This window comes from Ictalurus punctatus, chromosome 8, assembly GCF_001660625.3.
Source record: "Ictalurus punctatus breed USDA103 chromosome 8, Coco_2.0, whole genome shotgun sequence".
Classification (NCBI taxonomy): domain Eukaryota; kingdom Metazoa; phylum Chordata; class Actinopteri; order Siluriformes; family Ictaluridae; genus Ictalurus; species Ictalurus punctatus.
Window position 1 is genome coordinate 24,995,425 of NC_030423.2, and position 25,060 is coordinate 25,020,484.

The window sequence follows — 25,060 nt, forward strand, 5'->3', positions numbered from 1 at the left end:
ATCTCATGTATCTTTAGGCTGTCCGTGAAGGGCCGTCCTCTGCAATAGTGAGTGGTTTGTAAGAGATGAGAACTCCAACCAGAAGTAGGACATCAGGATGGATCAGGCAGGTCCGGAGAGCAGAAGGGATCAGGATCACTGGTATGGTCATCACTGGGTTACATTTGAATATTTAGTGACTAGACTGGATGTTTTGTCCCTAGGTTAGGGCTTATGTTTTGCATTCATTAGATTAATGAAATTCTGCGGACCATGGAGCAACGGAAGAAGGTGGTCTGGTCTGAGGAATCACATTGTCTTTTATATCATGTGGACAGCCGGGTGCATGTGTGTCATTTACTTGGGGAAGAGATGGCACCAGGATGCACTATAGGAAGAAGGTAAGCCGGGAGAGGAAGTATAATGCTCTGGGAAATGATCTGCTGGGAAACCTTGAGTCCTGGCAGTCATGTGGATGTTACTTTGACATGTACCACCTACCTAAACACTGTTGTTGTGATGTTCTGGACAAACAAGTCAGATCCATGGAGGGAACACCTAACAACTTACAGGACTTAAAGGATCTGCTGCTAACGTCTTGGTGCCAGATACCACAGCACACCTTCAGAGGTCTGGTGCAGTCCATACCTCGACGGGTCAGAGCTGTTTTAGTTTTTTTTTTGCTGTTTTTTAAGGCTGGCTTTGACTGACCTGGCAACCCTGTTACACATTTTACTCTGAAGTGCTTGATAATGAAATGAGTAAATATCTGCACCCCTTTACACTACCAGGACCTATCAATGGGTCCAGACGTAAATCCCTCACCTTCAACTACAACTTCAAAGTGTTACTGTAAGCACAGAGCAATTCACTGAATAATATTCTTCAATATAAATAACAGAATAGTAATTGTAAGGCAACACTTTCAGGGGTCAAACAATTATTACCGGTGTGTTATGAACTTCAAATATTCAGCGTAAAGGTGATCCATGGAATAGGAAACCTCTGTGGAACCACTGTGGAAGCCTTTTTAAGCCCGAGGCTTTAATTAGGCTTTAGAGGCAGCTTGCATAGTCTTGGAGCTAATGAATGGTTTTGAGTCGCTGGAAATCAAAGGCCACAAGGGAGAGCTGTGCGTTGTTTAGACTAGTCCTCTAGCTGTGCAGATGTTGATTGGGCGTCTCTGAGGGAGTTGGGCGAAGACTTTTGTGATGTGCAGGCTGTGGTGTGTAATCATGTTACACCAGTTGTGTGTGTGTGTGTGTGTGTGTGTGTGTGTGTGTGTGTGTGTGTGTGTGTGTGTGTGTGTGTGTGTGTGTGTGTGTGTGTGTGTGTGTGTGTGTGTGTGTGTGTGTGTGTGTGTGTGTGTGTGTGTGTGTGTGTGTGTGTGTGTTGGAGGGGGTGGGGGTGTGGAAGGACGGACTAGGGGGGTTGTAGCATAAGTCATGAGACCACAATATGAGGAAATGTGATGCACAAGACACTTTTTAAGGCGAGACACTACACATATAGACAGTTTTTGTCTGTGCACAACCACTGCATTGGCAGAAGTCTAGCAAAGAAGAAGGCTTCAAGCTCAGGCCACTTGGCACAGCCACATCGTGCCATATATCCCTGGAAAAGCTTGTTCCTTGATATATGAATGTCACTTTATGTGTTATTATGATACACATGTCAAATCACATGAATCTGCATGGATTCACATGGAATCACATTGTTTTTTTTTTCTATATTTAAAACGAAAAATCTGCAAGAATGAGCTGCACTACATGAAATTTTACATGTTCATTCCTATCCCAATGGGAAATTCTGAAAATGTTAATTATTGTTGGGTTGAAGATTTTATACTAAAAATGGCTTAATGGTTTGAACGTTTGCCTCGCACCTCCGGGGTTTGAATCCCACCACCACCCTGTGTGCATGGAGTTCGCATGTTCTCCCCATGCTTCGGGGGTTTCCTCCCCCAGTCCAAAGACATGTTCTGTAGGCTGATTGGCATGTCTGAATTGTCCGGAGTGTATGTGTGTGATTGTGCCCTGCGATGGGTTGGCACCCGGTCCAGTGTGTCCCCTGCTTTGTGCTCCAAGTTCCCTGGGAGAGGCTCCAGACTACCTGTGAAAAATGGATGGATGGGTACTAAAAATGGCATCAGAGAACGGTATTTTCTAGTTTGAACAATAAAGAAATGATGACCAACAAACTGTCAAACTGAGTGTCTTCACAACATCCAGAAAAATTTTTGGTTTCATGATTCATTAGTCAACGGCTCATTTTACATAAACAAATTGGAAAAGTTCCAATACTAAAAAAAATTATTGTAAGAATATCAGCAATCACCAAGCAAATATTAATGATTTCTTGTATCTATTATATAAAACGAATCACCTGTAGGGTCTCTTGCACTTGCGTTTATTTTTTGTTTAATTTCTTGATGCAGGGACGCAGATGTCAAAGACAGAACTTTTTATCCTTAAGGAGAGAGCGTGTGCTCACCAGAAAGAGGTGATATCATACTTTAAACACAAGCCATTGTCATTCCTGCCAATCCATTTCATTTCAATAGTCCTTTTTGAAATGGTAATAAAACACAACTTTGCACCTGGAGCCTGAGCCATGCTTATCCGTTGAGCAGAGGAAATTTCCTTTCAGTGCTACTAAAGTTTATAAGCAACAAAGGGTTTGATGGCAAAAACATGACACTCACAGGAATGACATTCACATATCCGTGTTCCTGCATCCTGGTTCAGGAATATCACTTTAAACGAATGAACATGCCAAGAACAATCATTGGTTTTAGTGTCAGTTACTGTATATATGCATATTTAAATATATGTATATTTGGATATTTAAACATATAGTTGAGAGGATACTTAAATGTGCAGTTTGTCATTTTTTAAACTATTTCTAGACATGTAATAATCATATCATTTCAAACATACCTTAGAAAACCTGTGATTCACAATACTGTCATATAATGGATCTGGTTAATTTCTTAATTCCAGGCTTATGTATGTATTTTTTCTGGGCCAGAAATTAGCCCCACCCCGAGTCAGAACACCAGCCCCGCCCCTTTTCCTTAAAAGGCAATGTACAAGGTAGATATAGTTGCAACAGGGGTTTGTTTGGAAGTGCACTGGTAGGGAGAAGCTCTAAAAATGACAAATGGCTTCTTTAAACAATTGAATATTTCAGTAGCAATTGTCGGTGAAGTATGACTGCTGTAAAGAAATTGTTCTCCTTGAATCTCCTCCCTTTATGATTACTTTCTAAATATTTTCATCTTCATTCGTTCATTCATCCATCCGTCCTCAGCTTGTACTCCGCTTTTAAATTGTAAGACGTTATAGTCTAATTCCAAACTTTGATTCAGTATTAAATAAATGACGTTTGTAAACATTCAGATAAGTGCAGCATAGAATTGAGTTGTTTTATAGTATTTAAGCAACGTTGCTGTCGGTTTGTTAGCAAACATATGTCGTGATGCATCTCCAAGTATCTTTAGCTCACACAGTCCTCGGGTTTGAGGGAACAACTCCACATTTATTAAAAGGAGAAAATGATTAAATACATCATATATACAACTTTTCAAAGGCTGTGGAGGAAACCAAACAATAATATAATATAATAATAACAATAATATAAGATTATGTTACGGAGACTGTCAGCCTAATAATGTTAAGAAACTCATCCTAATTGGCCCAGTATAAGATTTCAGTCTTAGTGGGATTATTTAAAGTGTACTAGTATAGGGCACTGTTGGTCAATTCATTCCACAACTGAAGTACTTTTGTCTCAGTGCTGTTGCAAAATTTAGATAATAATAATTATTATTATTATAACAATAATAAAAGGAAATATCCTGTCCATAACATTTGACATTTTCCAAAAAAAATCAACTCTCTGTAATAATGATGTCTGCAAATTATCTGGTTATCTGTTGAAACTCTATTTTCTCTCTCTCTCTCTCTCTCTCTTTGTAAGCTGAATTCTTCGAGGCTGAACTGCTGCATTAGTGTGTGTGTGTGTGTGTGTGTATGTGCATATTGTGTGTGTGTGTGTGTGTGTGTGTGTGTGTGCCAGCACGTAAATGGGCATCACTGCTGCACCAGGCAGTTGTGTGGCGTGCACTCGGCCTGTTCCTCCAGCTCGGGGCAGGGGGTGCCGCTGTTAGCAGGTTTCAACAGGATGTAGCGGGTACGATGGCGCACTCCTCCTCTGGAGCACGGTCCCAAACACAGCCCCCAGGACGACCACATGGAGACCTCGCAGTCCAGCGGCGTCTCTGCAACAACACACAGTAGACGTCGTCACAAAGCAGCTTTAAAGAAAATGGAGATTTAGATGCCGAATGAGCAAACCAGATGCAAGGAAGGAAAGAAAAACTCCTTGAGATGACATGAGAGGAAGCAGACTCAAAAAAAAAAAGACATCATCATCTTCTTATTAATCATTACTCTTGTACAAACTGTATGCTGCACAGTCAAACAGTACTGTTGAGATGATGTTCCATATGAGCATCATAGTCTTTATGATTACAGCAGCAGTTCGTAGGTTCGTAAGTCTACAGTGTCCAGGTGAGATTATTTACTGAAGCAAGGGTTTAAACTGAACTGTAAACATGCAGGGAATTAAAGACTCTGGCAATAAAATCACCAACTGGAAAATGCCAGCTGTTCTATATTACAGTAATTGTTAGCCTCCTCGGCATATTTTGCTTAAACTAATTCAAATTAACTGATTTTAAAAAAATCCTGTGGGCTAAACAACAGGGTTTTAAAGCCAAACAAGAGTCAACACAATTTTGTTTGTGCTGATTCAGCGACTCGTCCAAACCCACACAACAAATTCCAAATGTTTGCTGTTGATTCTCTACAGAACCATAATTGGAGGGGCAATTTTACACAATTGTCTAGTTACCATAAATGTAGTTAAAGGTATTATGGTGTATAAATATTGCTTCTTTTGCACTGCAGTTTTGAGTTAAACGTTCCTAATGAGGAACAGAACCCGGAATCTTTTCTGTGATGAATTAACTAGCCTAATTGGTGGCTATGTTATGCTGTGGATGCCGTTAACTAGCATGGTTTGGGTCAATACAAAGTTCTTCTGATAAAACATTTCTCTCCTGATGGGAGTGGTCTCTTTCAGCGTGACTCCGCCCCAATCCACAGGGCACGAGGGGCACGGGCAAGTCTGTGGGTCATTACTGAAGAACTGGATGTGGTTTGAAGTAAGGGTGTAATGAGTGGATATGTCCAGAACTCTGATACTTAAAATAGTCCTTTCTCTACGTCATCATCATTTGGGAGTTAAGCTTAGGCCTTTCCTACTTTAAGAACAAAGTTGGTCATATATGGAATCATATATGCAGATTCCTCTCATAGCATAGCAGAGGTATTCATATCATATTATAACGGTGGTATTGTCACGTGTCAAATTGTTCCCTTACGAATCAGATCATATCATGGGGAAGCCTGAGTTTAAACATCCCTAGGTTGAATCTACACTGTCTTTGCAGCTCCCTAAACACTGTAGAATAGACTACAGTTTATTTTAAATATTTTACTAGAACCGAAACAGTAAAGAAGTGTGTTTACACACCGCAATTGAAAATGAGGGCTCCTGAACAGTTCTTAGCCTCCAGAAAGGGTTCTTCCTGTAGTAAACTCTTTTGCAGGGTTCTACATAGAACCTTTAAGGGTTTCCCCAGCGATATAAAGTGACATGACAGTGTACTTAAAAAGACCTTTATGTGATGATTTTAGTTCCAGTGTTGATGTGCATGTGTGTGTGTGTGTGTGTGTGTGTGTGTGTGTGTGTGTGTGTGTTCTGACCTGTAAATTGTGGGGCTTTGCTGAGTTGAGGCAGGATGTGATTGGACACGTGGTTGTGTTGACGGATGGGTGAGCGAGGTTGTCTCTTCAGCCAGATTGTGGCTAGTGGCGGGAGCTCAGGCAGCCGTGGGTAGTAGAACGAGTTTGCAGGATGATTCGGCTTCTGAGACGTGATCTGTATGTTGGAAAGAAGCCACAAAAAACATATTGTGAGGATGTAAAAGTATGAGTGAACAGTCTTCTTTATCATTCATTTATTCAGTCATTCATTCATTCATTAACTGCTTTATCCTGGTCAGGGTTGTGGTGGATACTTGGTCTATCCTGGGAACACTGGCGTGAGGGGCCGGATTACCTTGGATGGGAGTAGGAAAGAAACCAGAGAACCTGTATGTGAAAATATGTCAAACTCTGCACATACAGTAACACAAGCTCAGGGTAGTAAAGACAGCTTCTCTGATAGTAAAGACAGTCCTAATTCAAAAATACCAGAGGGGTGGGGACAGACACCAAAAACAAATGTACTAAACGTTGGTTTGCATTCCGTGTTGTTATTTAAAAAAAAAAAAAAAATTAGAGCTGAATTTGTTTGTCCCAGATTTTTATAACTGTACCCAGTAATGATTTATAATCCCCATATCCCGTTTTGAGTCTGGTTTCTGTCAAGGGAGTGTTTCTTTGCCACAGTGGCCTCTGGCTTGCTCTTTAGTGGTGGATCAAGTGGCGGTTAAAGCTCTGGGTTACTGATCAGAAGGTCGAAGGTTCAAGCTCCAGCACCACCAAGCTGCCACTGTTGGGCCCTTGAGCAAAGCCCTTAACCCTATCTGTTCCAGGAGCACCATATCATGGCTAACACTGCGCTCTGACCCCAACTTCCTAACAAGCTGGGATATGTGAAAAAAGTTAATTGTGATGAAATGTGCGGAAGCCCTATGTGGCCATGCATTATTCATTTTTATATGAATTAATTATTAAAACAGCTTTTGTTATGTCAACATTACAAGAAAATGTCGAGATCAAGAGAAAGCAACTTTTTATGTCGAGATCACGCGAAAGCAATTTTTTATTATGTCGAGGTCACAAGAAAATTAAGTCGAGATCATGAGAAAATTAAGTTGAGATAAAGAATAAAGAACTGAACTGAACTTAATTTAGCTAATATAGCTGGAGCATTACCAGTTGCCAATGGATCTATTGCAACCCTTGATGATATACATCTGGCATTTAGTAGATCTACTGTAGTATCAGTTTTCTAATAAGGAAATGCATATAAGATACAATGCAATCTGGGCTGACTCCAATACCTAGATCATGTTTTTAGTAGACTGTTTACGGCCAGTTCGGTTTGCTCAGTAAAGCACTGGCCTATATTTATACCAAGGTGTTATTTAAAAAGAAGGCTTGGTTTTGTTGTCACGTTGTGCAATAATTCCACGCTAAAATACCATGGTACCCTTTGAAAATATAGGGTGTCCCAAAAGTCTCCATACTGTACATAGAGGAAATTAACACTTTTTAGCAAAATTTTTCATACTTAATTATATTATAATCTTCTTTCAGATAGACTTTAAGAATGCCTTTGACAAATGAAGAACATATTGAAATCTTTGCTTTCAGTATCTGGTGTGATCCTCTTGTGCAGCAATAACTACAACTAAACGTTTCTGGTAACTGTTGATCAGTCCTGCACATCGTCTTGGAGGAATTTTAGCCCGTTCCTCAGTACAGAACAGCTTCAACTCTGGGATGTTGGTGGGTTTCCTCAATGAACTGCTTGCTTCAGGTTCTTCCACAATATTTCTATTGGATTAAGGTCAGGACTTTGACTTTTCCGTTCCAAACATTATCTTTATTCTTCTTTAACCATTAGACCATTAGAATGACTGGTAGAATGATTTAGTTCACAGACAGATGTCCTGATATTTTCCATTAGAATTCACTGGTATAATTCAGAATTCATTGCTCCATAAGTCATCCTGGCCCAGATGCAGCAAAACAGGCCCACACCATGATATTACCACCACCATGTTTCACAGATGGGATATGGTTCTTATGCTGGAATGCAGTGTTTTCCTTTCTCCAAACATTTAAACCAAAAATTCTATTTTGGTCTCATCCATCCACAAAACATTTTTCCAACAGCCTGCTGGCTTCTCCACATGATCTTTAGCAAACTGCAGACAGGCAGCAATGTGGCTTTCTCCTTGCAACCCTGTCATGCACACCACTGCTGTTCAAGGTTTGATTTTGGTCCTGATGGTTCACTCATGAACATTAACCAATGTGAGAGAGGCCTTTAGTTGCTTAGAAGTTACCCTGGGTTCCTCTGTGACCTCGTGGCCTATTACACATCTTGCTCTTGGAGTTACCCTCCTGGGGAGGATAACAATGGTCTTAAATTTCTTCCAACCTCTGTAACCTTTTCCGGTCTGATGAGCATCAACAAATCTTTTCTCTGAGGTCCTCAGTAATCTCCTTTGTTCACTCACACCTCATTGTCATCCCACTGATTGAACTCACCAAAGGATCGCATACTTTTGTCAATATGTAATATTGGTATAATATAAAGTAATATAATGAGATTGTAATATCATTTTCCTCAATAAATAAATAACTCAGTAGAATATTTTTGTCTCATCTGTTTAATTAGGTTCTCTTTATCTACTTTTAGGACTTGTGTGAAAATCTGATGATGTTTTAGGTCTAAAGGGTTCACAAACTTTCAAGCACGACTATATAGACATATATATATATATATATATATATATATATATATATATATATATATATATATCAGGTTTAAGCTTATATATCAGGTTATATCAGGTTTAAGCTTATGAAATATAGAAAATGGCGCATGTTTTTCCTCAGTGTGGTGTACCAGCTGAGTGACTGTCTCACCATTGTGATGTTCTCAGGGGGCATCGTGGGAAAATTGGGCGAAGAGAAAGTGAAACCGCTGTCCGTCCCGGCATCGAACGGGTGCAGGTCGAAAGTCACTTCCTCTTTCCATTGCCCCGCTTCGCACAGGTTTAGGCTGTCCACCCCTACAAACCAATCAGGGCTGGGAATCACTTTCACCATCAAGGAGAGCTGTGAGATAGAGTGCAACATGATCAGAGACACACACATACACGCTGACAATACAGCTTTCCTTCTGGCAATATACTTTCCGGCCTGAATATGCCCTGCAAAGTATGAGCAATTGACTTCATAATTCACATCTGAAATGTCTCTTTAAGGCCATTCCCAATAGTTTCCAGTCGTTCCTGTGTTGGTTAGGGTGCTGCTGGGTTTCTTTTTCTTTAAACACTGATGAATGTTTCCTGTTAGGTTATGACCTAATGCAGGAAAAGCCCTTGGTCAGAACACATGCACACACTCTTTATATCACTTATTCACACACAGTCCTGAGGGACAGGTCTATTTGAAGATTAGAGCAAAAGTTGTTATATAGCCAAAGTTCTGAGTGGCTCATGGTGCATAGATTGCAACCAAATGGACAAACATTACTGTGTAATACTGGAACCGGTACTGAAATCAAAGCGTTATTTACTCATGAGGTAGCTGAGGTTACTCCTAGGTCATGATCAGGCATCAAGTCAAAACCCATAATCTCTGTTATTATTCAAATTTGGTCTTAAATACCTATAGGATTACCAACGACATTAGAATAGCCATTAGTATGAAACCGATCTTTCATTTGGCGGTTGTTAATGACGCACACACCGGAGCACAGTTTCAACTTTTTTGATCGATGAATCTCAGCTGAGGAACAGTCTGTCTGGAGTCAGGCTTGTTCTACACTTCCGTCTCCTCTACTTCTTCTCTCTCCTGTCCTCCACCTCCTTCTTTTCTAGCACTGCGGCTTTTCCAGGAATGCACCCTGCTATAACAGTTTGGCTGGCACGTAAAGCCAGTGTGGTTACATCTGTCTGCAGCATAGTTCAGCTGATGGACATCAGTCTACACACACACACACACATAATCATAAATCCATGACACACACCTGATGTTCTTCTTCCTTTTCCTCAACAAACTTAAAGTGTCAGAAATGTTAAACAAACACCCTAACCACCACAACAACCCCTAATTCACCATTACTGAGCATCAGTGAAAACGTTCACATCGCCTCTGAATTATTACCATTTACTTTCCTTTTGCATGACACAGTTCCTGAGTATAAATATTTACCAGCTGAGATTTTTTAATGTGCCCATTCATCTTAAGTGTTTGTATAATTGTGGCTCATGGGGCTCTTTAAACTAAATCCATCAATTGATATTCCAGCCCTCACTCTGCCATTATGTGGTTGGCCAAGTGAAAGCCAGTCCAGTCAGAGATGATGATCCAATATGAGTTTTGCACCAGTAATGCACTTCCCTAGGAGCTTTGGAGACAGTGTATGAGATGGGTCGGTAAGACAGCAGGATCGGCTGATATAAATGGGCTAGCAGCGATGTCTTTCAAAAATTAAAAAAAAAAAAGAAGAGGTAGTCACAGCTCCAGAGCCCCAGTTGGAGGTCAACATGGTGACCTTCTCCCCAGAGCCCCAGCACGAGACCCATGACTTTGTCTCATCTCCAGAGCTCTAGCATAAAGTCAAGTTCCAGTCTGAAGCCGAAGAGACGGCCTCCCAAGCCATGCTCCTGTCCGAGGTCAACTAGACGGCCTCTCAAGCCAAGTTCCTTTCTGAGGTCGAAGATCAATATTAGTTTTCATTTTTGACCTCTACATATTTTGGATTTTTGTGGAACTAACCGCAACAGCACCAGCAAATGGGAAGAAAAGTACACAGATCGGAATAAAGAAGCAAGTCTAAGGTTGATTTCTTTCTAGCCCAGACTTTTGGTTCATGCAGACTGTCAGGGACAGTCATGTTTGGTGATTACACAGAGTGAATCGCTTGCTAGATTTGATCTCCATTTGGGCTGATACAGTTCAGGTTGTCCAAGGTTGCTGCTGGTACTTACAATGAGGGCAACACAGAATGGGGTACAACATATAAGACAGAAATACACCGGTCAGCCATGACATTAAAACCCCCTAACAGGTGAAGTGAATAACATTGTTTGTCTTGTTACAATGGCACCTGTCAAGGGGTAGGATATATTAGGGCTGGAACTTCCTCAGTTGGAGGAGGAAGTTCATCCTCTGCTGGGCTTTTTTTCACTATTGAGTCAATGTAGGTCTGCCACTTCAGGTCCTGTGAGAATGTAGAGCCCAGGAACCTGAATGACTCCACGACTGACACTGTCCTGTTAATTATGGTGAGCGGGGGTAGTGTAGGGAGTTCTTTCTGTCAACTGTCAAGTCCACTGTCAGCACTACTGTTTTGAGCATGTTCAGCTCCAGTTTGTTTCGACTGCACCAGACAGCCAACTATTTGTCCTCGCTTCTGTAAGCAGATTCGTCACAACCCTGGATGAGGCCAGTAACTGAAATGTCATATGCAAACATCAGGAGTTTGACAGAAGGTTCTGTAGAAATGCAGCCATTTGTATACAGGGAGAAGAGCAGTGAGGAGAGTGCACATCCTTCGGAGGCACCAGTCTGGATTGTCCAGGTGCTGGATGTGAATTTCCCCAACCGCACCTGCTGCAGTCTGTCTATCAGGAATCTGGTGATCCACTGACAGCTGGGGTTGGGCACAGAGAGCTGGATCAGTTTAGTCTGGATGAGATCTGGGATGTGCTAAACACTAAGCTGAAGTCCGCGAAAAAGATCCTTGCATAGGTCCCTGTATGGTCAAGGTGTCGGAGGATATAATGCAGTCCCATGTTAACTGCATCATCCACTGACCTGTTAGCCCAATAGGAAAACTGAAGGGGGTCTATCAGGGGGCTAGTGATGTCCTTCAAGTGGGGGTCGGGGATGATGGTAGAGTATTTGAAGCAGGAGAGTACTTCATTGTTGAAGATCTGTGTGAAGACAGGAGCCAACTGGTGAGCACAGGTTCTCAGACAGGAGTGTGAGGCACTATCTGGGCTTGGTGCTTTCCGAGACTTTTGTTTCAGGAAGACCTGACAAACATCTTCCTCACACATCCTAAGTGCAGTTAGAGTGGGTATGGGGTGTAGTCAAATCTACAACAGAATGACGTTCAGGACGTCAGCCAGCTCTTGACAGTCCACAGGGTGGGGGGAAGGTGGCCTGTAGTTGGCAATGTCTTTCAGGCCTTTCCACACTGTCATTTCTCAGCTTTTCAGAGTAGCTCCTCATAGCGAGCCTAATCTGTGTTGTCAATGTGTTTATGGCCTTATCATATGAGATTTTGTCCCCATTTCTTTACGCCCCATCGATAGCTTGACAAAGGTGTCTGAGTTTTCCATGGTTTGTCCTTGTTGTATGTTAAACAGATCTTGATATGTGTGGGTACACACATATCTTTACAAAAACTGATGGATGATGTTACACTGTTAGTTAGTTCATCGAGGTTGGTAGCTACAGTTTGAAAAACACTCCAGTCAGTGCAGTTGAAGCAGGCCTGCAATTCCAGCTTTGCCTCAGTGGACCACCTCTTAACAGTCCTGACTACAGGCTTAGCAGATTTTACATCATAACACGTCATCAGCAGTATTTGAGAAGGAGCATGTCAAATATAGTTGTGGATGTAATGATCGTAAATGAGGCAGATTATTTATGCTATCATCCTTTTTCCCCGAAATGCCTTTAAAGGAGAAACTAAAGGTAGATTGAGCACACACTATCCAATCAAAGTACAAATTACACAAAAGGTTTGTAAGTTTAGTGGGTTTTTTTTATTTGAACAAAATGGTTGCAGCGTGTTTGGTATTCAGATGAAACACAGCATGAAACCAGTAGAGCATTACAGACCTGAAACACTTAAAATAAAATTGAAATCAGCTGTAAGCTTTAAGGTTGTGTGTGTGTGTGTGTGTGTGTGTGTGTGTGTGTGTGTGTGTGTGTGTGTGTGTGTGTGTGTGTGTGTGTGTGTGTATCAGCTTGCGTCACATCATTCTTATGCTCCTCATTGTTGAGCTGTTGATAGATTAGGTTTTAGCCTCCCATCTAATATTACAACCAGTTATCACAGTCATCAAACTTCTGGAGCAGTCAGGTCTCCAAACTAACACTGCACTGAGCTGACTGTTATGTCCTCAGTGACCTGGCCTTTTGATTTCCTGGAAGTATAAAGTAAAATGGAGTTACGATCTTCTGTGTTCTCAATAAGCGGCTATGAAGTGCCAACTGTGTGTGTCGAATGACACATTCCTGCATGCAGTGTAGATAATATTGCTGAGCTGAGAGCTGGACAGACAAAGAACAACTCAAGTGCACTCAACAGGTGTGTTTGAGCAAGGCATTGTGAGTTTCTACTCATGTGTCTCCATAAAAGCTTCCCAACATACACACACATACACACAGACACACTGACAGATGGGTCTTCCACGTCCAGGGCCACCCTAACCTTCCCGGCAGGTCTAAAAGCAGCAGTCATCCCACCGACGGGTCATGTGACCTGTCACATCACTTAAAGCCTACTAGCAATATCAGGCACGTACGTAAGAGAAATAGTGTCCCCTTTTTTTTGGCACTCCTCTGTGCTATTTAGAAATGATGCCCGAGTAATAAAGATATGTAGGTCACCAATTCCCATCATGGTTTGTTTTAGCCCCTGCGCTCAAACATCCCTTCGAGTAATGACCCGTCAGTAGCCATGAGTCACTGGAAAGCCAGAGTTGAGGGAAAATAAACAAAAGAGAAAGATCTGAGCAAGAAATTTGTCTCATTCTAGAGTTCTGAGACAGGTCAAAGAGATTGCGCTGGAATGGATAAGGCAAGGGAAATGTTGTGGTTTGGAGGTTCTAGAAAGCAGTGCTGGTTCTCAGAATCGTTCCTGGAGCTATAGGGACATGCTCTGGGTCTTAGCCTCAGTAGGGGCAAGTTTGTGTATTCTTGAGATTAGATGATGGTTCCAACACTGATCTGACTATTTAGGAATACATTCTTAGAAAAAGGGTTCCTCCAACATCAGATGTTCTACTCAATGGAACTTTTCTCAGTGTAAAACCCTCTGTTGTTGGGTTCTACATGAAAACCATAATAACCCCCACCCCCACCTCCAAACAGAAGAACCATTTAGGGAACTAACTGGAACCTTTGTTTAGTTGTCTGGAAAATCCTGTTCTGGTAATGATTTGTTATAATTGCTTTATTTTTAACATTGCTGAGATGCTGTGATATAAGGAATGCATCTCGACAGAGCAGACTGTTATAGGAAAATAATCAGTGATGGGGTGGAGTTACTGTTACTGGAGATGAGTGGGTTTTTTTTTTTTTTTATCTTCACAAAACTCAAGCTGACCCGGATGTGTTAAATAAGCATTGATGCCCTTCAGTACTAAACTGCGACATTCCTGTTATATTCTACTAGGTGTAAAGTGGTAAAGAAATCCTAGCAATGTTATGTTGCCACTGTTGGATCCTGAAGCAAGGCCCTTAACACTTACATAGCTGACCTTTCCTCCATGGTGGAATATGCTAAAAAACCTCGACTACACCCACTCATACACTCTCAAGCATTCTAAAGGATTCTTCAGTTTGTCTCTCTGGGGAACCCTTATAAGTACTCTTTGCTTTAGAACAGAAGGTTTTCCTGTTCAGAAACACTTCCAAGTAGCACCCACGTCAAAAATTGGATCTGTAAACCATCCAAAGAGCCATTTTACAATTAACTGTGATCAAAAAGTGTTAAAGAAATCAAAACTTAAATCTGTTAGATTGTTCAAAGTGGCCCCGATGACAGTTTTGTACACTCCTTCCTCTCGGCAGTTTAATGATGTAGCCACCTGGACTGCTTTTCCGCCAGTGTTGAAAAAGTTCCCACATGCTCAGCCCTTGTTAGTGTATTGCGTACTTAAGAACGTTTTTTTTATTATTAATTGAAAATAAATTCAGTAATAGGTATCATATTTGTCCTTGAAATTTAGAATAAGTCTTTAGATCAAAATGCCTTTTCAAATCTAACAATCAAGATCATTAGATGTGTCCAACCTTTGACTGGTACTGTATACAGGTGCGTCTTAAAAAATTTGAATATCGTGGAAAAGTTTGGGTTTTTTCCGTAATTTAATTCGAAAAGTGGAACTTTCATATATTATAGATTCATCACACATAAAGTGAAATATTTCAAGCCTTTTTTTTTTTTTTTTGATTAATCTTGATGATTACGGCTTACAGCTCACGGAAATCAAAAATCCAGTATCTCAAAATATTAGAATTACACTTACAGTTAAAGTTACAGTTTTTGCAGCATCAATATACAACTTCAATGTAAACGCTAATTCTTCCTTTTGAATAACTAGTCCCGTCTCTGAGCGAGCAAATTCTACTGAGTTAATATGAATTTATAAATATGTTTGAATTAACAATTCATGAAAGCATTCTACAAAAATACTGACAGAATTCAGCACCTGCCTTTAGGCTTAATTTATATATAATATTCCTGTAAACGGTTTTCTGACTTTTCTCAGTGCAGGGGAAATTTTATCTGTGGTAATCACACATACATGATGGATGTGTTAGATGGAGATTAAACAGATTAAAATTGAAAAATGCTGTAAACGTTAAGTACCAGTGGGTTCCTGGGCTGCAGAACGAGTTCAGTGGAGCTGTGGCCAACTCCAGATGGGATCCCTGCAGTGCGGTACATGGAGCCCGCTACCCTCCTCTTCCTTGCTTCTTTTGCCCCCTTTACCAGCTCGACCGTGACACCGAGCTCAGCAAAACTCTGTACACCGGGGCTTGCCATTGATCCTTCCTGCCACAACCTGTACCGCTCATTGTGGGTGACAGCTGCAGGGAGAAAGAGAGGAGAGAACAAATGGGATGTCAGCTTTAAGTTTAATTTAAGACTCTGTTCCTACACTTTTGCTCACCTAAAAATTGGGAGGTCTGCCACCAAAATTGCCATGATTGAGTAGTTTAACACATCTAAACTCAGCAAAAAAAAAAAAAAAGAAAGAGACGTTCTCTCACATTCAACTGCTTTTATTCCCAGAAAATTTCTTAACATGTGTAAATATTTGTATTAACATAAAAAGATTCAACAACTGAGACACAAACTGAAGAAATTTCACAGACATTTGATGAACAGAAATGGAGTAATGAGTCCCTGAACAAAGGGAGAGTCAATATGAAAAGTAACAGCCAGTATCTGGTGGCCTCCAGCTGCTTTAAGTACTATAGTGCATCTCATCCTCATGGACTGCACCAGATTTGTCAGTTCTTGCTGTGAGATGTTACTCCACTCTTCCACCAAGGCATTTGCAAGTTCTCCATCACGTCTGGGGGGACACACGGTTACATGTCATTTTCCACTGCAAGGACGATCAGCTTTCCTTCCTGTCTCCCTGTAGCACCGTCTTAGGAGACTTATAGTACAGACATTGCAGTTTCTTGCTCTGGACACATCTGCAGTCCTCATGTCTCCCTGCAGCAGGACTATGGCATGTTGACGCAGGTGAGCAGGAATCCTAGACATCTTTCTTCTGGTGTTTTTCAGAGTCAGTAGAAAGGTCTCTTTAGTGTCCTAACTTATTGTAACTGTGACCTTAATCACCTACTGCCTGTAAACTGTTCGTGTCTTAAGGACTGTTCCACAGGTGCATGGGCAATAATTGTTTATGGTTCAGTGAACAAGCATGAAAAACATTTTTTAGTGTGTTTAAACCCTTTCCAATAAAGATCTGTGAAGCTTATTTTGATTTTACAAAATGATCTTTAAAATACAGTCTCCTGAAATAGGGCCTTTTTTTTTTTTTGCTGAGTATAGATGTAAATATCAGGAAAAGAAAACAGAAATTCTGATCTACTGTCTCATATTCATCTTTTTTTTTTTATCTCTAACCCAAATGTCTTCAATGTATAATGAAAACAATAGAATTGACCTGGTTGTTCCAATACTTTCGGAGGGGACTGTATAACGTGTATGAGTAAAAACAGAGGAGTCATCAAAATACGATCCTCATGACCATAAAAGCACGTAAAAGCTTAGCGTTGATTAGGATGTATATTTAAGACAGAAGTAAAAACATACGGTTAAAATGTGAACATAAACACTAACTGGTGCAGATGGCCACATTACATGTGGATAGTTCTCATACTTCAGTCTAAACTCTCACCTGGACCCATGACCAACATTAGCACACTTCACCTCCTAAAGTAAGCTATTTTCCAGAAGCCTGTATGAATTTTTTTTTTTCTTCCTTTTTTTCTTATACACTCGCAAAAACCATTTGTAGGTTTGAGGTCTCCAGGAAGCAAGTAAAATCTATCCTGTTTAATAAACCGCAAAACTGCACTAACAAAACAGACCTATAAGCTCCTCGGCTTTTCATTACGATCTTTTGAGGAAGCAAAACGCAGAGCTTATGGTGGCTTTAAAAGTCATTAGGCATATCCTTTATGTCCCACTGCGTGTTATGTAGCTACAAGCCATCATGGCAGAAATTCAAAGTGGGGTGAGGAAGGGCAGAGAGAGAGCGAGAAAGTGAGAGTGTGTCAGCAGTGATGACATGGTTCATCCGTCCACAATGCAGCGTCTGACGGGTTTGGCATGAACATGACAAGTCAGAGCCAAGCATCCCAAACTCAGACAACTCAACCACAAACCCACAGCAATCTCCCCCCACCCCCCTTCTCTCTCTCTCGTTACCATCTCTGTCTTTATCTCTAAAACCTCGTGCACCTTTATTTAACTTTAATATGACTATAATTGCAAACCGGACAATTATATCATGCGATATGGAGAGCCAGACTGTCGGAGCAGAAACTCCAGTGACCTGGTCTTGCAGACGGACGCCCGCCGTCCTCCGGCTGTAAATGTTTTAAATGTCTTGGCAGGATCTGTCCAGCTCTGCATCCTCTCCTGACCTGGGAGCTGGCAAAGTGCAGACGCCCTACGCACAGATTCTTATTATATGTGCGCCAGGGAGCACTTGTCATTAAAGCAAATGGCCATTGCAGACCTCTGGGCTAAGGATGTCATATATGCAATATGTTTATCTAAAAGGGTGTAAAAGGTCAGCATCTTTTTCTTTTTCCTCTGGACGTCTTTCCTAAACCGCCACTTTGGATACAAGGAACCTGTGGGGTAAATGGCGTCATCTGGTAGCACTTACTCCCCCTTCCTGCTCTTCCCCTCTCTCTCTCTCTCTCTGCTTTCCTCATTAGGCTGTCTTACTCCCATATGCAGGAGGTGCTGGGGGAGGTGTGCCACTGGGGTGGGTTACTGTGAGGCCAGCTGTGAGGCTTCAGCATCCTGACTCATCATGCCATGAGGCATCTCCAACCCTAAACCAAACACTCCATTGTCTACCTTTTGCCACCACTTAAAGGCTCACAAGAAGGTTTGTTTCACAGATTCTTGAGCTGCTTGAGCTTACCTACAAGCTTGGACCACTGTGCAGGGGGTCGGAATAAAGGGTACTGTTTCGGGAACATCTGCGGGCTCCATTGGCCAGTGAATACTAGGATGTAAGAGGCGGGGCCTCGAGCCGTGCACTCTGTCCCGTTGGTAACTTTTAAAGGGGAGGCAAAGGAGAAGCTGAGCTTCAGAAGCACGACGAGCAGGTGATGCAGCCACCCGGGGATGAGGAGATCAGAGGGCATCATCGTCTGCAGCAGAGAGAAAAGAGGAATCATTTCATTCTTCTATGGCCAAAACATTAGAGTAGTGTATTCCCTGATTCATTTTACTTTATACCACAGCACAAATTACATGTTTATATTCATGCACTCATTCTAATACATTACTATTTCTATAGCAGCAGCTCATTCACAGGGACTTGTATGGAAGATGCTTCACATAAGCTATGACTAGTTGTAAACTGATCAATTTAACCAAGAACATGCATAATCGTTGATACGGGGACGCTTTCTCGAAGGAGACATTTATTTAACATTTAAGGAAGGAGTCTCCAGTGTCAGTGCTTTGTAACTGAGTTTTACAACACGGAAAAGTCTTCAGGAAATAAGACTTTGCGCTTTTTGGTTTCGCTGTAATATATCAAGCTGTTTGTTTGTTGGTTTGTTTGCTTTTGTTTTGTTTTGTTTTGTTTTTTTTTGGGGGGGGGTCATATTAACTTCAGGTGAGAGAAAAGGAGAGGCTACTGAAGGAAAGACTGTTTATAGCTGCTATAGCTTAAGTGACAACACAAACTAACCTGTCGTCTCACAGACTTTCCACAACATTAAGAGTAAGCAGAAATGGATGAAAAGCATGATATTTTAATCATTAATAAATGTTATATATATATATATATATATATATATATATATATATATATATATATATATATATGTTGGCAAAATGTTGTGGTATAAGAGAAATAAAACACGTCAAGATGTGTTTTATTCCTTACATATTAAAAATATCTATATTTTGACTTTCATATACACCGGTAAAACATTATGATGATGTCCAAAAAAGTGGCAGTTTCTACAGTAAGAGAAGCAATAAATTTCATGTGAAATGAGAGAAAGAATGTTATTTTAGATCCAAATAAATTTTTTATTAAATTGCTCATTTAAACGGCTTATTGGGGTAGACAGATCTTTTTAGTTTTACTTACTGAAAAAGCAAGGGCTGTTTGCACTAGCTTTAAAAACACACACACACACACACACACAAACCCAAAACAACCTTGAGTATGAGGGCTAACACATGCTACTGAAATTAGCTAACCTACTGGTTACATAATATAATAATTAACCTAATTTCAGCTAGCTGGCTAGAGACCAACTGTAGCACTACTTAGTTTAAACAATATAATAGTTAGCCTAATGTAGCTTGCTAACAATCCTGACTGCTAGTTTACACACTATATACGCCTAACATTAACCAGCTAGCTAGTTTTAATTACTTTATAAAATACACACTTTGCTGGAGAAGTAACATTAGCTAAAAACGAACAACCTAGCTAGCTATACATTAGAGCAGTGCTGTGAGTGCTATGTTCATGGAGCTTAGCTAATGTTGCTAACTAAGGATGTACGTATAAGTATGGTAAGGTAAGTATGCTGCTTGGGTTTGAATTACTAAAAAATATCATTAGTTTTTTTGATTGAAAAAGGATCATATTTAGATTTGGTGCAAAGTTTCAGTTCTTTCTGATTTCTCTTCCTAAAATCAATCATCCGAATGCAATAAGCCTCCACATGAACTGCTAATTTCCAACAATAATTCTATAAATAATACAATCAGGAGCGTGTTACATAGCTTCACACCAAGTGTCTGATTTGCAGAAATGCCTTTCAAATCCTGTGTGATTAAAAGCTGAAGACATCAGTTGTAAGAAGCGGCTTATTTAGTCCACTTGTTAAGCACTCGAGCATGAGTAGACTGACTGGATTTATTTGTGTCTTGTTTGCCATCTCGTGCCTTAAATGTCCATAAACGGCCCAAGCATGTGGAGGCTTCTGTTATGCCGCATTTAATCATGCACTCGTTTTAGAAAGCTACTGAAATATTAGAGTTGCTTGTGTGAAGATTAACCTAGCCAAGTCACAGTACATTACGTGCATAATGTGCTTGGCTGCACTTTTCACTAAAGATGAATTCATTCCATTTAACAATGCCTGATCCCTTTCATAAAGAGTGACCTCTGGTTCATGATCCAGCCTTGAGTCTGAGCTGCAGAAGACGGTAGTAGATCGTAGAAAGGGTTTCTCTGTCTCTAGAGACTCATAAATCAGACAGTTTGCCACCCCGGCAAGCCCTCTGTCATCTCTCCTGCACACAAACACTCTCACATGTACACACACTTCCTGATTTACTGCACGACCGACTTTAAATAGCAGAACAAGAGCAAAGCCAGCATGACTGAGCTATTTCCATACTGCATATGAGCGTCTGCGTGCGTCTTCTGGTGTGCATGAAGTAAAAATATAGCTATCGAGGCATTGCACGCACTGAACGGTTCGGGTCACGTGCCCTGTCTGTCAGAGCTACTTTACAACGGGTTAAATGCCTCAAAGGGCGCCCGGTCACCAGCACAGACCCAGACACCTTTCCACGCCTGACATCAACCGTCTGATTCCTCATACTAACTAATCAGCATCAACGGCTGTGCCCCTTATACGCCTCCACAGATTTTCCATTTTTACGCTCCGCTTTTAAGCCTTGAGATCATATAACTTTAAGGGATGAAGCATAGCTGGCATTTTCGCTAACATTTATAGCCTAGAGGGACTGGGACAGTAATCCAGCTTGATTTAGGGAACAGTCTGATGTAGCCCAGAGTGCTGAAGGGTACTAAGTGACCAGAATAGAAATAAGACACACTAAACTAAGAGGCGATATTGAGTCATCTGGAATGACTAAAACATCCTACTTATAGGGTAAGTCTGGCTTTCTTCGTCTTTAAAAGAGAAAATTTAACCACAAGCATGACTTCTCAGAAATGCCCTTCCATAAATACCACATTGCATTTACACGTGGAACACGTGTGAAGAATCTGGTCCAGATACGTGCGGAAATTTAAGCACACGGCAATTAGGAATTTTCAAGAACTAAATAAACACTGATGTTTACCCGGGACCACCTTTCCTAATAGTCCTCATTTTCTCTTCACCAGGATTTCTCCCAAATTCTTTTTTGTGTCCAAGGCTGCTGCATGCAACGTTCAATGATTTGATTAATAGAGCCAATATGCACTTTCGATATCAGAGTCCGTATAGTGCTTCGTGCAGCTCTGGGGATCTACACCATGTTGCGGCGCTGCAGGGAATTGAGGACGGTCAGTCCATACACCTAGGACCATGGTATATTACAGGTAGGTGTGTAAAGAAATATCCGTATCTGCGTCTAGCACCGTCAGCATGATGTGTGAACTCTGGCCCTGACAGTTCCTCGACCTCAGCAACATCATCCCAGTTCACAATGGGTCTCAACTAGAGATGTCCCGCTCCCACAGTTACTGTATTTTTGTTTGTACACGCCTACAATAATTTCTAACGAATTTAGTTAGCTCTATTTCCTAAAGTATAAACAGATTTTAATTTTAAATCACAGCAACCCTGAACAAGCTGTTACTAAGCATAGATCAATGAAACATTTTAAAGTACAGTACAAGTATGTTAAAGAACCTCTTTCTTTGTCCCTCACCACTCGTTCTCACCTTCATGAATGCAAAAGTTTTTGCATTGACTGACACTGAGAGGGCAAAAAAAACCTGCTGAAAATGCATCTTTCATTATGAGGCCTTTTTAATACTATTGTCGAATTTTCTACCACATTTTGTATTGTTTGATGGCACGAAGACTGGTGTAGGACATGTTTTATTAAGCTCGCTAACATTACAGAGTGATAGAGCTAGAGCAATATTTTTAGACTGACACAATGTTAATCCTTTAGCCTGCTTGCAAAGAAATATAATTTAAAATGTTATAGATAGATAACAGATAAATACATTTTCTCATGAGGATGCATTTGCTGTTGAAAAATGCACGGATCAGTTTCTCGCACTTGTTTTGTTTTTCATGGCTTGGGTTTGAAAAATCTCTTCTGTCGTCCACTGACCAGCTCATCATGACCGCATGTGGAGCAAGAAGGTAATGCAAGATCAGCAAAAAATTTACCGTGCTGCCTCTCTGTCATGCAGAAAAATCTCTACCGCTCTCGCTCCACAAGGGATTTAAAAACAAAAAAGGTGGGTTTTGTGTAACTCCTGGAGACGCTGAATACACCTGAACACATGGAACGAAGGCGTATAGAGGGGATCAGGTGTGTTTGGAGCAGGAACTGGAACTGAGTTACTGTGTTGTAAATTGATGGCAGATGCATTAATAAAAACTACTCATTAAGGTCCTCTGGCAACATGACACATGGTGATAATTAGCAGGTATTTTTATTCAACACATTAAAAATTGAGATTTGTAGGCAGGCATTAGATAATGGTGTTTATGGCAGCTCTGGGAAAATTGCACCTTTAATGCAATACAACTTTGGCACTGAATTATATTTCGTTCTGTGTATATTTGGAATTTGGCAATAAAGCTGGTTGATAAAATGTCTGCCTTTTGTAATTATCTGATTATTACTACCTGATTATTATTATTATAAGTCACACATTAGTTTAAATAATCACGGCCTAACATGGATATAGAATACAAACCTCTAGAATAAAGACTTCTTAGCAGAAAAAAAAAAGCTAATTTGAGTCAGATGTTCTTCAGTTCAGGTGTCTGGACCCTCCTCGGTTTATTGTAGAACACCCACAGCTTTGGTTACCTGATCGTCACAACAGAATTCTGTTGCAGTGCAATCTGGACGTGGGCAGAAATGGCTTGAAGAAACGTTACTGGAGCTTATTAGACAGGAAAGGGCTACAAAGGGATTTCTGGAGGCATGGACACCCCATCCGTCCCCTGTCAGGCATAGAATTTATAATCCTACACTGCTGTTACTCTCCCCCAGCTGTGAATGTCTTACAACTATCAGGCAATAAAATCCACCAACATGTGAACCCTAGGGTGGCCAAAAAGGGACCGGTAGGCAAATCCTGACCTCTATAACCTCAGTCTAGAGGGGGAAAAAAAACACTAAAGCATGAGGGGTTTCCACAAAGGAAACTACAGCCCTTTAAAGAAAACACTGACGTCTGTGTCAAATTGTTGTGTATAGATAATAAGCGGAATGCCAGCGCATCTGTCTGTGATCAAAAACTGCAAAAGACGCCAAGTTATGCAATAGGATCCAAATAGGATCCAAAATAGGAATAAATCCATCACAAACTAGGTCACACAGACGAAAAATTCATATTTTAGATTAGCAAATCTTGTCCAAATCTGAGTCTTGACCTCATTTGAACTGAAATTCTGATCTGGAACAGGCCGTTCAAACAAGGCGTCCTAGAATACAAATTAAATTTTGTATAAACCTCTTGTTTTATGCGCAATACTGATCCGCAGCTAAAGAAAACACATGGCTGAAGGTTTTTTTGCCCATAAAAGTGCTTCCACTAGTTACTAAATATAAGGGTTCACAAACATTTACCAGCAGTGACCATGACTGTAAATATTTCTGCACAGTTTCTATACAAGATTTTATTCATTTTTTATCTCACTGAAGATCCTGGAGATGACATTTTAGAAAGAACTCAAGCAAAAATGTCGACAATTCCAAGCTTTTTCACACTGACCTAAAGCAAACTAACCGTTATTTGCCCTCCTGAGAAGACACACATACAGCCTCAAACATCATCTCTGTCTTTCAGACAGCGTCTCTCTTCACCAAGCACGAACCAGACGCAATAAAACCAGCAGAGGAGGAGAAGCGTCAAAAAAAAAAAAAAAAAAAAAAATAGTTTTAAAAAAAAGGCATGAGATGCAGAGAGTGCAATTAGCAAACCACATACAGTGCAGCACATGGAGCTCAGCTGCAGGTAAAGAAACTGCTATTTCAGTCTGAAAATCGCATGCAGAGAGAGAAAGTGATGTGATGAAGGAAATTGGAGGACTGGAAGAACAAGAAACTGGACTGAAAAGGAAAAGAGACAGAGAGAGGGAGGGAAACAGGAGGGAAGGAGAGTGCGTAAATGGTCAAGGAGAGAGCATGTGTTAAATCACTCAGGAAGAGGGCACTGGACTTCAGAGAGAGCGAGAACCTTGCAGAGGACAGAAGAGAAGCAAAGCTGGTTTTCACCTTGGTTACAGCAGACAGCGTGAGTGCAAGAGCCACACACACACACACACACACACACACACACACACACACACACACACACAGATGTGCATCTAGAGATGCCGGTGCGCTCCACACTGAATCTCATGCTCACCTGGTCCAGAAGAGGATACAGCAGCACCGAGTTGGAGATGTGCAGCACAGAGCAGGACTCGCACTCTTCTCTACTCTGTCTCTCTCTTTGTCTCACTCTCCCCTCCTCTCTTTCTCTCTCTCTTTCTCTTTTCCCTCCCCTTCTACACCCCCCACTCCTTCACCTCTCCTTGTATGGATACACGCACCACACACACACACACACACACACACACACCCTCCCACACCGGTGTGTCCCCCTACCACCATTTTTAAGTGTCTTTTTCCATTTCCAGCCAATTCCCACCTCTTTACTATTAAATGTAAACTGCTTCACCTCGAGCACATTTCATTACCCATTAGGTGGATTCCCCATGAACAGGTTCAAAAGATGATTGCTAAAAATGCATCATTAAGGTTTCTATAAAAACACGAGCCATGACAGTTATCCTAAAAATGCAGACGA

The 25,060-nt window shown here is 41.0% G+C and overlaps 1 protein-coding gene across 1 annotated transcript; it reads right to left on the reverse strand.

Annotated features, from left to right (window-relative positions):
- Nucleotides 1-3,498: 3,498 nt before the first annotated feature.
- spon2a (spondin 2a, extracellular matrix protein) lies at nucleotides 3,499-24,752 on the reverse strand. The gene is made up of 6 exons (XM_017474094.3): nucleotides 24,617-24,752; nucleotides 18,224-18,455; nucleotides 15,412-15,632; nucleotides 8,715-8,906; nucleotides 5,814-5,988; nucleotides 3,499-4,261 (listed from the first exon to the last, which is right to left on the reverse strand). The coding sequence occupies exons 2-6, from the start codon at nucleotides 18,450-18,452 to the stop codon at nucleotides 4,074-4,076; spliced, it is 1,005 nt and encodes a 334-aa protein (XP_017329583.1). The 5' UTR covers nucleotides 18,453-18,455; nucleotides 24,617-24,752; the 3' UTR covers nucleotides 3,499-4,073.
- Between the last annotated feature and the right edge of the window lie 308 nt (nucleotides 24,753-25,060).

What these genes read in the sequence shown, in the direction of transcription:
- spon2a (XM_017474094.3), bottom strand. Translation starts at nt 18,452, where the DNA reads ATGATGCCCTCTGATCTCCTCATCCCCGGGTGGCTGCATCACCTGCTC. An exon ending in TGCAGCCCAGGAACCCACTG is followed by an intron (nt 8,907 to 15,411) that starts GTACTTAACGTT and finishes TCTATCTCACAG; the next exon opens with CTCTCCTTGATGGTGAAAGT. An exon ending in CAAAGCCCCACAATTTACAG is followed by an intron (nt 4,262 to 5,813) that starts GTCAGAACACAC and finishes GTGTTGTTGCAG; the next exon opens with AGACGCCGCTGGACTGCGAG.